The 13,530-nt window shown below is 45.3% G+C and overlaps 1 protein-coding gene across 2 annotated transcripts in view; it reads left to right on the top strand.

Moving 5' to 3' along the window:
- TEKT3 (tektin 3) overlaps positions 1-13,327 on the top strand; it is a 37,464-nt gene extending 24,137 nt beyond the window's left edge. For both annotated transcript variants that reach the window (XM_045525172.1, XM_045525173.1), the window contains 3 exons: positions 1,029-1,251; positions 4,745-4,899; positions 12,987-13,327. In XM_045525172.1, coding sequence (XP_045381128.1) covers positions 1,029-1,251; positions 4,745-4,899; positions 12,987-13,203 — 595 coding nt within the window. In that variant the 3' untranslated portion in view covers positions 13,204-13,327. The remainder of the gene's footprint in view (positions 1-1,028; positions 1,252-4,744; positions 4,900-12,986) is intronic.
- The last annotated feature ends 203 nt before the right edge of the window (positions 13,328-13,530 follow it).

The following is a 13,530-nucleotide window of genomic DNA, read 5'->3' as shown; positions in this document are numbered from 1 at the left end:
GTGTGAATTCTTAACCGTCTCCTATGGACTGTCAGGGTACAGAGCATCTACGATGGTGTTTTGGTCATCAGTTAACACCTGTAGCCAACAGTAAGAGTCTTAGTTAATATCGTCTACCAACAAGCAAGCAGCTGTCCCTTGTAAGCCTACCACCTAGAAACACCCAAAGTTAATTAGCAGTTTGCCACTACTCCTTCCAGCATTCTTCCACAATACAGATAGATACAGACTTGTACTTTTAAATAATAGTATTATTACACACACATTGTTTGTATAGCCTGTCTAGTTTTCACTAACACTGTGAAATATTCTTCTGTAAGTTTGCATGTATACATGGATTTTTTTTGAATGTAGCATAATTAACTTTTTTTTTTACTTTTGAACATTTGTTTCTAATTTTTCAGAGACTGGCATAAATATTGCTGAAGTCAATATCCTTACATATGTAATACATCTTTGGGAATATTATTTCTTTAGAATAAACTTCTAGAAGTGGCATTTCTGGGTTCTGTTGCCTTTTTACCCTCTAGCAAGGTTGTACCAATTCCACATTCTCACCTGTGGGATATGAGAGAATCTTTTCCTAAACATGCTTGTCAGCACTGCAAATTATCATTCTCTTTACTCTTTGCTGTTCTGATAAAAGGTTCTTAGTGTGTTGTTGTTTTCATTAGTACTTCTTTGATTACTCCTGAGGTTGAATATTTCTTCATATGCTTATTGTTTGGGCTGGTGTGACACATTTGCAATGAACACAACCATACTTTTCGTTAGTCCTTCCCACGTACCCTCCCCTCAAAACTGGCAGAAGAGTTAGTTTATGCTGTGGATTTATAGGAAATTAATTAGCAGTAAAATAAGAAACAATTAAGCTTAAAATAAGCTTTGCTCTGATATTTACATTTTATGCAGTGAAATTAGGATCAGTGACTTGGGGGTTTCTCTTTCCCAGGATAAACTGTTGCCTAGTGACTGTTCAGGGTGATTCATCATTGTCACCGTTGTCTGGCTCTACTTCTCTTTTTCAGGATCTCAGTGCCCGAGTCGTGGGCCAAATTTACAGATGATAATATTCTCTGCTCCCAGAGTGAGCGGGCTGCCTCTGCAAAGTTAAGAGACGACACCGAAAACCTCTTGGTTGTGACTGCCAATGAGATGTGGAATCAGTTCAACAAAGTGAACTTGGCTTTCACCAGTCGCATTGCTGAGACTGCAGATGCTAAGAATAAGATTCAGATTCACTTAGCCAAGGTAAATCAACCACGGGTGGTACCTCTTAGCTGACCTGGACAGAGCAGGCAGCTCTGGGACCACAAATCTCTCACCACTCCTGGAGAGACACCTAAGGCACGTGACCTCCTGGCCATACAGAGCAAGAAAAATTAAAAACAGTACAAAGCATGCCATTTATTTCAGCCAGGTAGCCAGGTGTCAAAATGAAATTGGAATCCACCAGCGTTTGGAACACAAAGAAGGCACTATGTAATGAAAGGTTCTTAGTCTTTAATAGAAACAAAAATATTATTATTAAAGTTTAATGAATCACTGTATATAACTAGGAAGTAAATTTATTATTAGAACATATGGTAGGAATGTTTTCCGTTAAATTATTTCAGACCCTTTTCCTGGAATACAAAACCAAATACAGGAAACTATTAGGTAGTTCAAAGTGTTTCTGATATTGAAATTTTTTGAGTGCTCTACACATAAGAGTTTTACAATGACAGCGAAATGAAGGATTCAAGCAGAATCTATATGTTTCAAGATAAATAAGGAACTCTTCCTTTATGTAGTATCAGCCTTGTAGCTCTTACTACTTCTGTGGATTCTGCTGCCTGTCGTGTGTTGTTTCTTATTTTGGGGAACCTCACGCCATCAGCCGTGCTGCCCCAAGGTGGTGGTGCCCAGCTGAGGGCTCCGTGTTTCCCAGGGCGCAGGGATGCACCTGTCCTTTTCATGGTATCTTCTTTAGGCAACAAATATTAGTTAAGTCAGACGGTGCACTACATGCTGTAAAGGGCAGAGAGAAATGTAAAATGTAGTTTTTTTCCCCAGGAAGCTTATATTTGTGGACAAGAGTTGCTTGCATGTGAAAAGCTCATGAACAATTCATACCAACAGAAAACTGCAAATCATGATCGCCAAATAACAAATACTAGGAGTGTTTTTAGGGTTTGGTGGGAGAAGTGAACATTCCAGGTGGGGCCACATCTTGAACACAAAGCCTTGAAGGTAGCAAACCAGAGGCTGCGTTCAGGTCTGCACACAGAAGGATGTGTGGCTGGTGTGGATGGTTGATGTCCTGGGAGAGAAATTTGGACAAGTGGATTGGACACAGGTGTAGAAGCCATTGATGGGAAGGTTAACGGGGTTAGGTGCCATCCTTTGGGCAGTAGGAAGCCATTCTAAAGGCCTTTTAGGAGGCTGATGTGATAAAGTTCCTTTTTCAACAATTTTTTTATTTACTACTGTGTTAGTTTTCTAGGGCTGCCAGAACACAAAGTACCACAAAATTAATTCACAGTTCTGGAGGCCGAAAATCTGGGATCAAGGTGGTGGCAGGGTTGGCTTCCTCTCACGCCTCCTCTCCTCCCTGTGTTTTCGTATTGTCTTCCCTCTGTGTGTGTCTGTCCAAATTTCCTCAGCTCATAAAGACACCAGTTATATTGGGTCAGGAGCCACTCTAATGAACTCATTTTAACTTAATCACATCTGCAGAGACCCTATCTCCAAATGTGGTCACATTCTGAGGCAGTAGGGGTTAGAACTTCAACATATGAATTTTTGGAGGAGGGGGCATGATTCAGCCCATAACAAGTACATTCGGGGCTCTGTTTCTGGCACTTGGGGGTGTAAACACGTGAATGTCACACTGACCCTGCCTTCACGTGTCTTAAAATGAGACAAGACTTGCACATAGGAAAAGGCAAGTTGCAGTCAGAAAGCTGCAGAAAGAACCCTTTGGAAACACAGATAAAACGTTAACATCAGGCCGGGCGCGGTGGCTCACGCCTGTAATCCTAGCACTCTGGGAGTCCGAGGCGGGTGGATCGCTCGAGGTCAGGAGTTTGAGACCAGCCTGAGCGAGACCCCGTCTCTACTAAAAAATAGAAATAAAAATTATCTGGCCAACTAAAAATATATATAGAAAAAATTAGCCGGGCATGGTGGCGCATGCCTGTAGTCCCAGCTACTAGGGAGGCTGAGGCAGGAGGATAGCTTGAGCCCAGGAGTTTGAGGTTGCTGTGAGCTAGGCTGACGCCACGGCACTCACTCTAGCCCGGGCAACAAAGTGAGACTCTGTCTCAAAAAAACAAAAACAAAAACAAAGACGTTAACATCCTCTCATAGAAGGAGCAGTTGTTTCCATGGGCAAGAGACAGGGATGGAGTCCTGGGTTGGGTGACATCTGAAGAAGGCCTTGGGGGTAGGATCAGTGTAATAATTTTTAGTGGGTTGTTGAAAGCTTGAGAGAGAGGTCAAAGCTTAAGTGACAGATTTAAGAGTGCCTGGATTACACAAGTGAGTGCTAAGTCTGTGTGGTTACATGAGGTGTCTGTAGCGGAGAAAGGATGTGGCAGAGAAGTTGCCCAAGGACAAAACCTTACACTGGAGGTGAATGAGGAGTAGCTAGAAAGGCAAGGAGTCAGGACGGCAGGTGGCCAGAGGAAATGAGCAAGTTGAGGGTTTAAAGGAGAGAGAGGTGTCAGAGAGGCCCCCGTGTGGGCTTTCAGAGTGCAGTTCCATGAGAACAACCAGGGCCAGAGACAGAATACGGGGCCACCGGGAGGCTGGTGGGTGGGAAGTGGACAGAGGGGCACAGCCATGGCAAGTACATCTGGCAGTTGACATGAGAGAGGGATTGGAGAGGACCCAGCTGGGACTGGGTGAGTGAGTGGTAGTAAAAGCATGAGGTTTACAAAAAATTTGGTGATCCTTGAGTGTGTCTCCAGGCCCCAGGACAGGAACTGAGGAAGAGGGGCAGTAACGGGAGGACGTGGCAATGGGAGTGCAGAGATCAAGGCCCTGGGAGAATGAGGGCTTCACAGCATGGGGCAGGGAATCTTTCTGCAGAGGAGGAAAAGGAGGAGGAACCGGGGTGGGATCCACATTTATGCAATTTAGGGGGAGCCTCTTTTACAAAAAAAGAATACAAACCCAGGAACACAAAACTGCTGGTGCTCCTCCCTTGCAAGTGAGGCCCCCTGAAGCTTGAACCTGCTGAGCTTCAGGGAAGATCCCCCCTAGGGGAAGACGACTCTCTTAAGCTGGTAGGAAGAGAGAGCCGGAGACTGAGACACAAGGACACGCCGAGGTGAGGAGAGTGGTCGGTGTGCTCAGACTTCGTGGCCACTTCTGTGAGAGTCACACAGCGATGTGTGCTGGTACCTAATTAACAATGAGTGATCTGGGGTGTGGTGGGGGAGCCCCAATTTGTAGCATCTGCCAATTTCTGTGGTGTAAATTCTCCCACCCTGGCCGATTTCAAGCTACCGAGGCCACTGAACCTAGAGCTGGGGAGAGAGGCTGCCATCAGCTCTCCAGAGCGGGTCTGTGCCAACTGCCACGTGACACTGCAGGTGCCCTGGGGCAGGGCTGGCAAGGAACAAGGCTCTCAGTGAGTGACGTCCTCATCCGGGAGGGCTAGGCCTGTGCTGGCACCCGATGGGCAGGCAAGAGGCGGGATGCGGGTTACCAAAGGGACAGCACCAAGGCCTCAGGCAATTGCTTCTCTTTGTCACAGACCCTGCAGGAGATTTTCCAGACTGAAATGACCATAGAATCTATCAAGAAGGCCATCCGGGACAAGACCGCCTTCCTGAAGGTGGCTCAGACCAGACTGGACGAGCGTACGAGGAGGCCGAACATAGAGCTCTGCCGGGACACAGCTCAGCTGCGGTAAGGCGGGGCGGCTGGGGGAGGCAAGGGCCCGACTGCAGCTCTGGGCTCTTCCTAGAGATGCTTTCTGCCAAAGCACGTCGTGTGGGAGCCTTCTTTGAAAGTGCTAGCGATGGGTATGGGTTTCAGTTTGGGGTGACGAACAAGTCCTGGGAAGGGATGGTGGCGATGGCTGCACAGCAGCGTGAACGTGTTGATAGTTAACGCCACTGACCTGCACGCTTAGCAAAGGGTAAAGTGTAAACATTATGTTACATATATTTTATCATCAATCTTAAAGAAAGGAAAGGCTATCGACACCATACACTAACAGTGTTACTAAACATTTGGCTCAATCGGCGAGGCCAAGGTGGTGTTCGGGTTCCCGTGCCCTTCCTTGGCACCTCTGGTTGCCAGACCACCTCTCTGCAAGCAGCAGAGTTTGCGGCGTCCGTGTGTTTCTCCGGGTGGGGCACTCGATGGGAAAGGGCCTTTCCGTGCAACTCCACTGCCCCCCACGCTCGTTTGCTCTCTGTGGCCCCTCCTGGCGGTTGGTTATCTGCTCCTGTCATTGAGGCCATCCCCATGACCCCCTGAGACCCCCGAGGGCCTCATTTAAGCTCATTTCAGCGTGTTTTGTTCTCAGTAGAAATCAAAACCAGATGGTTTTCATCAAGTACAGCTCCCACATACACTCACAGGAGGAATCTAACGCCACAGTTTATCTACTAAGCACTACATGATATTGTTATTATAACTTTGAAGATTTCTTTTAGGATGGGCTCCTAAGGAACTGGCCAAGATCCACCCCCGCCAACCCCTGCCACATTCTGGCTTCATTTCCAATTTCCCAATATCTGCCGGTCTGCCTTTTCTTTGTGGGTTTCGTCAGTGCTGTTCTTAGGTCACGAAATGCTCCGTGCAGAAGCGAATCCAGCTGACAGCGGCTGGAGGAACCAAGGGGCAGTGTTCGGACTCCACGTCCTTTCTCCTGTGGCAGGGAGACACCACTCGCCTTGTCTTCTACCTGGTTTCATGGTAGAATTCCCTGAGCATCTGGAAGGATTTATCCTAAGGATAAGACTTCTTTGGGCTCCATCAAAGAAACAAGTGGGGGTTTGAAACCGTGGATTTCCTGGAGCAAAAGGAAAGGGGGTTCCTTGTGAGGCCAACAATTATGATAATAATAAAGACAATGACAGTGATGGTGATAATAAAAGCAGGGGTAATAATAGCTGCTACCATGTCTTATTGGTTTTTTTTTTTCTGAGACACAGGGTCTCACTCTGTTGCCCAGACTGGAGTGCAGTGGTGTGATCATAGCTCACTGCAGCCTCAAAGTCTTGGGCTCAAGTGATCCTCCTGCCCCAGCCTCCCTAGTAGCTGGGACTACAGGGGGATACCACCATTGTGAGTGGCTGATTTTTAAAAAATTATTTTTTCTGTAGAGATGGGGTCTTTCCATGTTTCCCAGGCTGATCTCAAAAGTCTTGGCCACATAAGCAGTCCTCCTACCTCGGCCTCCCAAAGTGCTGAGATAACAGGCATAAGCCACTGCACCTGGCCATTTCTTGATCTTACTCTGTGTTGGGCTCTATCCTAAGCACTTTATAGTATCTCATAAATATAAATGAGGAAACTGAGGCAGGAGTGGGTTGAGTGGCTCGGCCCGGGTCACACCTGGTGGTAAGAGAGCCACGGTTGGAGTCCTTGCTGTCTCACCGCGGAGCTCTCTTCCACTGAGCCAGCTATCCACTTCTGCCTGTCTTTTACGTTGCATAACTCTTTACCACTGCCTGCCATGTTCCTGATCCCGCTTGACCTCCTCGAGGCCCATGTAAGCGAGTTGGCAGAGTCAGGGCTGCATTCTCATCTCTCTCACATGGAGCATGAAACCGAGGTTCACAGAGGAGAGCATCATTGCAACACACCCCGCATGTCTGTGTCGGGTGCTAGGAAGCGTGCTTTAGAATGTTTAAAAACGGCCTTCCTTTCCCGGATTAGCTGCATTTCTCCCAGTGCAGCTGTCGTCTGGGCCATAGTTATATAGGATGTCACCCAGGCTGCACGTTTCTCAAAGTGGGATCCATAGAGCCCCTCTGGTGAACAGCTCACTGTTCAGGGTTAGGCTGTGCTCTACTCCTGAGGCTAGGCAGCCCCCTGGGCAGCCAGCCTGGGGTGTCGCTCTGCTTCAGAAGAAGCCAGCAGTGAGAGCACAGCCATTTGGCCCCTTAGGATTAGATGGTGAATTGTGATTTTGTGCAAATATTATTAGGAGAAGCTGAGTTGACATTTTCATTCTCCAAAACTTTCTGCAGAGTCATCAAAAGTAGAGAGAGGAACACATAAATTGTTCAGGCTGCCATTAAACAGGCACAATGTTGCTTTTTAAAAGGGTTTTGAGTAGTGGTCTGATATGACTTTGGAGTTATCAAACAATGAGGCATTCACAGCCGCTTCTGAGAAGCTGAATGACTTTTGCTCTTTTTTTCCCTTTCCTGGCTAAACAGAGTTTGCTTTTCTTGTACTTCCTGTCAACTTCATACTATGTCTATTTCCTCTGCTCCTTTATTGACTTTAGGACAAAACCTACTTTTGTTACTGTCAAGATTTCTTATTAAAATATCCTGGCCAAAAATATTTAGGATTATTATTGGGGGAGGGGATTATTTTGCTTCTCAAATGGATCATTCTGAATGCAACCCTTTGGATGCCTAGATTAAGAAAAAATAAAGATCATAAACTCAGGGGAGTGAGAACTGAGAAAAATTGCTGTTTTCCTTTCAAGACTTTTATTTTCATTTACAATGTTCTAAACGGGTTCTTTCAAAAGTGATTCTAAACATTCTTGGCATCTTTGGTGGCAGGCCAGACCAGCCTCTGCTTTACTTAAATAATCTTGATACTTAAAAAAAAAAAAGAAATAACTGTGGTAGCTTTATTTGTATTTGAATGTAAAATGTTTTTCAGTTCTGTAATTCCAAAAACAAATGAGTAGCTTCAGCAGAATAGCTCTCTGCAATCAGCCAAGAGCAGGGAAACTAGGAGTGAAATGTGGCCTTCGGGAATCCGTCTCCAGTAGCTAAAGCAGGGGGAGTGGAGTGTTCCTCAGCCCTGTTCACACAGCAGTTTGAAAACAAGGGCTCTCGCTGCCTGCATTCTGCGTAATCTTGAATTCTTATTTTCAAACATTGATATTTTAACATGTATATTTTCAAGCACTCCTTCCCAGATAAACTTTCCACCAGACTAGTATTTGGCTGCAAGGCAAAAAGACTCATACATCATCCTGCTCTGTTTCCCACGTTGGGGTTCGGGGGTTCTTCTAAAGCCAGGGAGGGCGGGAGACGAGAGGCAGGCCCGGCGTGATTATAAACAACCTGCTGTCGGAAAACTCATTACCAGACATCTGCAGCAGCCTCGCCGGAGATCTGTTTCTTTGCTAGGGATATTTTATATCCTGGGATCTTTAAAAAGGGCTTTCTTTGTAATCCAACTTGATCTAAACAACCACCAAAAAATATGCTTTCAGATGAGTTCTCAGATTTTGTGTTTACTACCCCCAGACCAAGTGAAACTTCAGCACGTAAGTTTTAATTCCTTCCCTCCCCGCTGGAAGGGAGAAAGCCGTACGGTTTGTAAGATGAAAGGAGAGCACGGTGGGATACGTTCCAGCTGCCTGGGGTTGCTCCACCGAGCCTGCGTGGGGCCTTTCCTGGCACTTTCCTCCTCTCAGGCCGTCTGCAGGTGGCTTAGGAGCGGATTGCGCTGCGCTCCTTCGGGCCTTTGCTTCCTTTATATCCGCTTGGGTCTGATTCTTATTCTGGGTGGGTCCTGTGGACTCAGATCTTGGCAATTCCCTACCTCCCAAGACCACCTCCTTCACCTAGGGCATGGAAGTTGGTCTTCACGCAATAAGTATGTTTTGCACACCTGTATTTTTTGTAGGAGGAACTGCAGACACAACCTTGAGCAAGGCCGCCTCTGGTGGACGCTGCTTCCGTGGGGTTGGCAGTCTGCAGGGCAGACGCCATGAGCAGGCAGTCGTAAGCGCTTGAGTGCTACAGAGGGCTCGGTCCTCTTGGAACACACAACATCGGGCAGCAGCCAGCCCAGAGTTGAGGGAGGGACTCCCACGGAGGTGTCAGTTCACCTGGGATTTGAGGGTGGCATCAATCAGAGGGATGAAATGGAGGTTAAGAACATTCTGAGCTGAGGGGACAGTAAGAGTGACAGCCTTGAGGTCAGAGAAGGTGTAAGCTCATCTAAGGATGTGTCTGCAGAGCAGAGAGGGGAGGGCTCAATGGTGTGTGGTGTGGCCCTTTGGAAGACAGGATTTTACGATTTAGGGATGTAGAGACAGGAGGAAGGGGCGGGGTCAACGATGATCAGAAGGTTTCTGATTCCAACATCTGCGGGGTGATGTCATCATCGCCTGAGATGGGACGTGCAGGTGGCCTGGGATGGCAGTGCTTGCCAGCCTCAGAGCCCGGGGCCAGCCACTGGCCAGTGTGTCCACTTGCAAGGGTGGGCAAGGAGGCGGGCACGGCGGACTGGCCCCGAAGAGTTTCCAAGCTGGCTCCATTTGAGCGCTGAGCTCTCCGAGCGAGATGTGGAGACGTTTGCCCTGGTGCTGATGGTTTGAGCAGTTGGACTGTTCACGTAACCCCCGTAAAAGGTCAAAAAGAGTTAAGTCTTTCAAAATTGTGTCTACTTTTTGAAAAATATTTATTTATTTTCTTTTTGGCCTTAAGAGTAGTATCTGTTCGTGGAAGAAAATTTAGAAAATCTAGAAAATGAAATAAAAAACAAAGACTTGGATTCTCTCTGCCATCCAGGGATAACCGATGGTATCATTTTATTGTATTTGCCACAAGGCACGTTAACAAAATTGTGATCATGCTGCAGAGAAAGTTTTAGATCCTGACTTTTTCAACCAACTTTATATTGTTAATTTCTTTTCCCATGGCCAGTTATAAATTCTTTTTAAAAAAATATTGCTTGCATAGTATACATCATCATTAGACATTAGTATTTTTGCCTTTTGTTCTCCCATAACACTACTCAGTAAGAACATTCCTTTTTATCTTTAGGTCATATTTTTCATCTTGTTTATTTTTTTTCTAAAAGCTTTTTTTTTGTTTGTTTAATTTCATAAGAAGATAGGGATACATTCTGATTATAAAATATATTCCAATAATACAGATCTATATGGAGTACAAAAAGAGAGTCTGTTTTCCTGCTGTCTCCTCCCCGCACTCAGCCAAACAGCTGACATTTGGTGCCTCTCCTTAAAAACACTCACGCTTTGTCCTTGGGGGAACGGAGAACACGAGGGGGTTTGAGTAGAATTCTTACAGCGTGCGGCGCCCTGACATTCTGCGGGAGCCCACTTCGTGCCTGACACAGTGCTGGCATCTGTCGTAGGGCTGCCAGATTTGGCAAATTAAAACACCGGACAGTAGCTAAATTTGAATTTCAGATAATCGATGAATAATGTTTTTGCATAAGTATATCCCAAGTATTGCATGGAATACTTACACTAAAAATACCTATGCTGAGTAAAAATACGCATAATGAATATGATTCAGTGATTAAAACGGAAGGAAATTCTGACATGTGCTACAACAGGGATGAACTGTGAGGACATTAGGCTCAGGGACAGAAGCCAGTCACAAAGGACAAAAGCTATAGGGTTCCACTTACTTGAGGTTCCTGGAGTAGTTAAGTTCGTAGGGACAGAGAGCAGAACGATGGTTGCCAGGGGCCGGGTGTGGGGGAAATGGGGCGATGTTGTTTAATGGGTTCAGAGTTTCAGTTTTGCAACATGAAAGGAGTTTTGTGGGGGGAGGGTGGTGGTGGTTGCACAGCCATGTGAATGCACTTAACGCCCTGGACTGTCCACGTAAATGGTTAACATGCTACATTTTATGATAGTGTGTATTACCACCATTAAAAAGTGCTTATGCTAAAAATTACTTGTTCATCTGAAATTCAGATTGTATTGGGCGTCCTGTGCATCGTCTGGGGATGACAGACAGGAATGAGCTGATGAGCTGAGGAGTCCAGTGTGCTGATACCGACTCCCGCGTCTGTGCTTCTGTCCTTTTGTCACAAGGACCTGAGAGGATGGGGGCAGGAAATGGGACTCAGCTCCTCATTATGGGCACAGAGGCTCCAAATTTCCTTCTGAGCTCCCTGGACAACCAGGCAGGGCTTACAAGCACATGCGGGCGTGTGCCAGTGGACAGGGCAGCTCATCAACCTGCAGGGCTCGGTTTCCTGGTCTGTAAACAGGGAAGCTGGGCATGACGACCTCTCTCGCATCCATCTTCCAGTTGCACAGTTCTGTGAAGCTATAAAACTGCTGTGGTATAATGATTTTAACATGGTCTGGGTATTTTCCTATAATCACGAAATCCTTTTATATCTCCAAGAATATCTGTATCCGCATTTGTTCATTGTTACTGTTCTCTTTGTATGTCTGTGTATTTTAATTAATTTCATGTACCCGCCATCTGCTGATAAATGAACCCCAAAGTAAAGAAAACTTTAGCTTCGCATCACTGGTTAAAACCTGTCATACCTGGAGTTGTGTTTTCCACCGAGTGGAGTCAGGGGCGCAGCCGGGTAATTCAAAGCAGCTGGTGGGGGCTCCCAGTAAACTGTAAGGAGAGTTACTTCAGCTCCTGGTGCCTCTTCTGTTGCATGGGGATAATCACAGTATCTACTTCGTGGTGTTGTTTTGAAGATTAAATTGATAATGTAAGGCACTTAGAATAGTATGTACATATATTTGTATGGTAAAGTAGTCAATAAATGAGTTGCTATTATTACTATCATTATTATTATCTTTTCACAACCTGCTTCCTGTTATTTCTCTTGAGTGCCGCTTGGTCACATCCATTGGATGTTACTGGCCAAATCAGTGGGTAAAAGGAGCCCTAGCTTAAGTGCTCTTTGGGAAGAGAAAGACTTTCTAAATATAAACACAATGGAAGAAATTGCAAAGGAAAAGAAAGATTTACTTTAATAAACATTGAAATCTTATATCATAAACAAAATTAAAAGGCAAACAACAAATTAGGGAAAATGTTTGCCACAAGCATAACAGACCAAAAAAATCAATATGCCCAACATTGAAAGAGCTCTAGGCAGAAAATGAAAATAATTGGTAATACCCCAGCAGAAAAGTGAGCAAGGACAGGGAGCAGCAGTTCACGGAAGAAATGCCAAATGGCCAACAGACATTTAGGAAAGGCCCACTAATAGTGAAAGACATGACAATTAAAACAATATCGATTAAAATGATTTGAAAAGGAGATGCCGGATTTTGCCATGAAATGATACCTTTTATTCCTTTCTGTCTTAACGAAAAATGTGCATCATGTTTTTCATCATCACAACACAATTAGAACTGCGGCTTACGGTTTATGTAGCTGATTTCTCATGTTATCATTTTAATGTTGTATTAAGTTTTTGACAACAACAAATATGTTTACTCTGGGACCAGGAGGCATTACTCTGGGGCACTGCTGGGAGGAAGGACATTGGACTTTGAGGAGAGCCCTATTAACTGCCCCCACCAGGATGTGTTAACAGATTGGGCTGAATTCTAGCTGCTGGAAAAAAGTTGATGTCTCTCTCTTCCCAACTGTAAAAATAATTTTCAATGACAAATAAATGAAAAAATATCCAGCTAAGTTTTGTTTTTATTTTTTTTTCATTTTTACTATTTAAAAAATAGCAAACGTTTAAACATTTTTCCTCCTGCTCTTAAAATATAATATTTAATATACATATACAAGGGCATACACATAAATATATGTGTATGAAAATTTGCAGGTGTCCCAAGAATATGCTTACTCTGCCCTTTGGATTATGAGGTGTAGTTAAGGGATGTGGCCCTGGCATGACACTGGAATCATACACAAGTATTGCTTCCTTTGCTATATAAAGGTGTATATAACCCGTCTGCTGCCAGGGCTCCACGTGCCACCAAGCACAGCAGCCACATCTCCAGTAGGAGCTCAGCAACCACATGTGCCCTTAATTCAGCTGCAGGAGTGTGACCTCTGCTAACTATTCATGCTTATTCCTTCACACAGCCTTGTTAATGAGGTATATGAGGTTGATGACACCATCCAGACCCTGCAGCAGCGCCTGAGGGATGCAGAGGACACTTTGCAGTCGCTGGTCCACACCAAGGCCACCCTGGAGCATGACCTGGCCGTCAAAGCCAACACCCTGTACATCGACCAGGAGAAGTGCATGAGCATGCGCAAGAGCTTCCCCAGCACCCTCCGGCTGGTGGGCTTCTGCTAGGGACCCCACTGAGAGCGACTTTGAGACTCCTAAGTTAGATATGAACCAGGGCGATGTCTGAGCATTGGAACGGAGTGCTAATATATTCACTTATTAAAGGATTATCTTGATAGGAATGTACCAACCTCCTGTCTTTGTTTGCCTTTTGTTTGTGCCTGTACCTTAGTTTTTTGCTATTTACTAGGCATTGGGATTATGGGAAGGATACAGACAAATGTAATCAGTCTAATAGAGAAAGCAAAAATGATGGTGGGTATGATTCTTGGTATTTTGTGTGGATATGAATGGGCTGGATAGGGGGACTGCATTTTCTCTTAGACGGTGGGG

Source organism: Lemur catta, chromosome 15, assembly GCF_020740605.2.
Source record: "Lemur catta isolate mLemCat1 chromosome 15, mLemCat1.pri, whole genome shotgun sequence".
Classification (NCBI taxonomy): domain Eukaryota; kingdom Metazoa; phylum Chordata; class Mammalia; order Primates; family Lemuridae; genus Lemur; species Lemur catta.
This window is presented reverse-complemented; position numbering and strand designations above follow the sequence as displayed.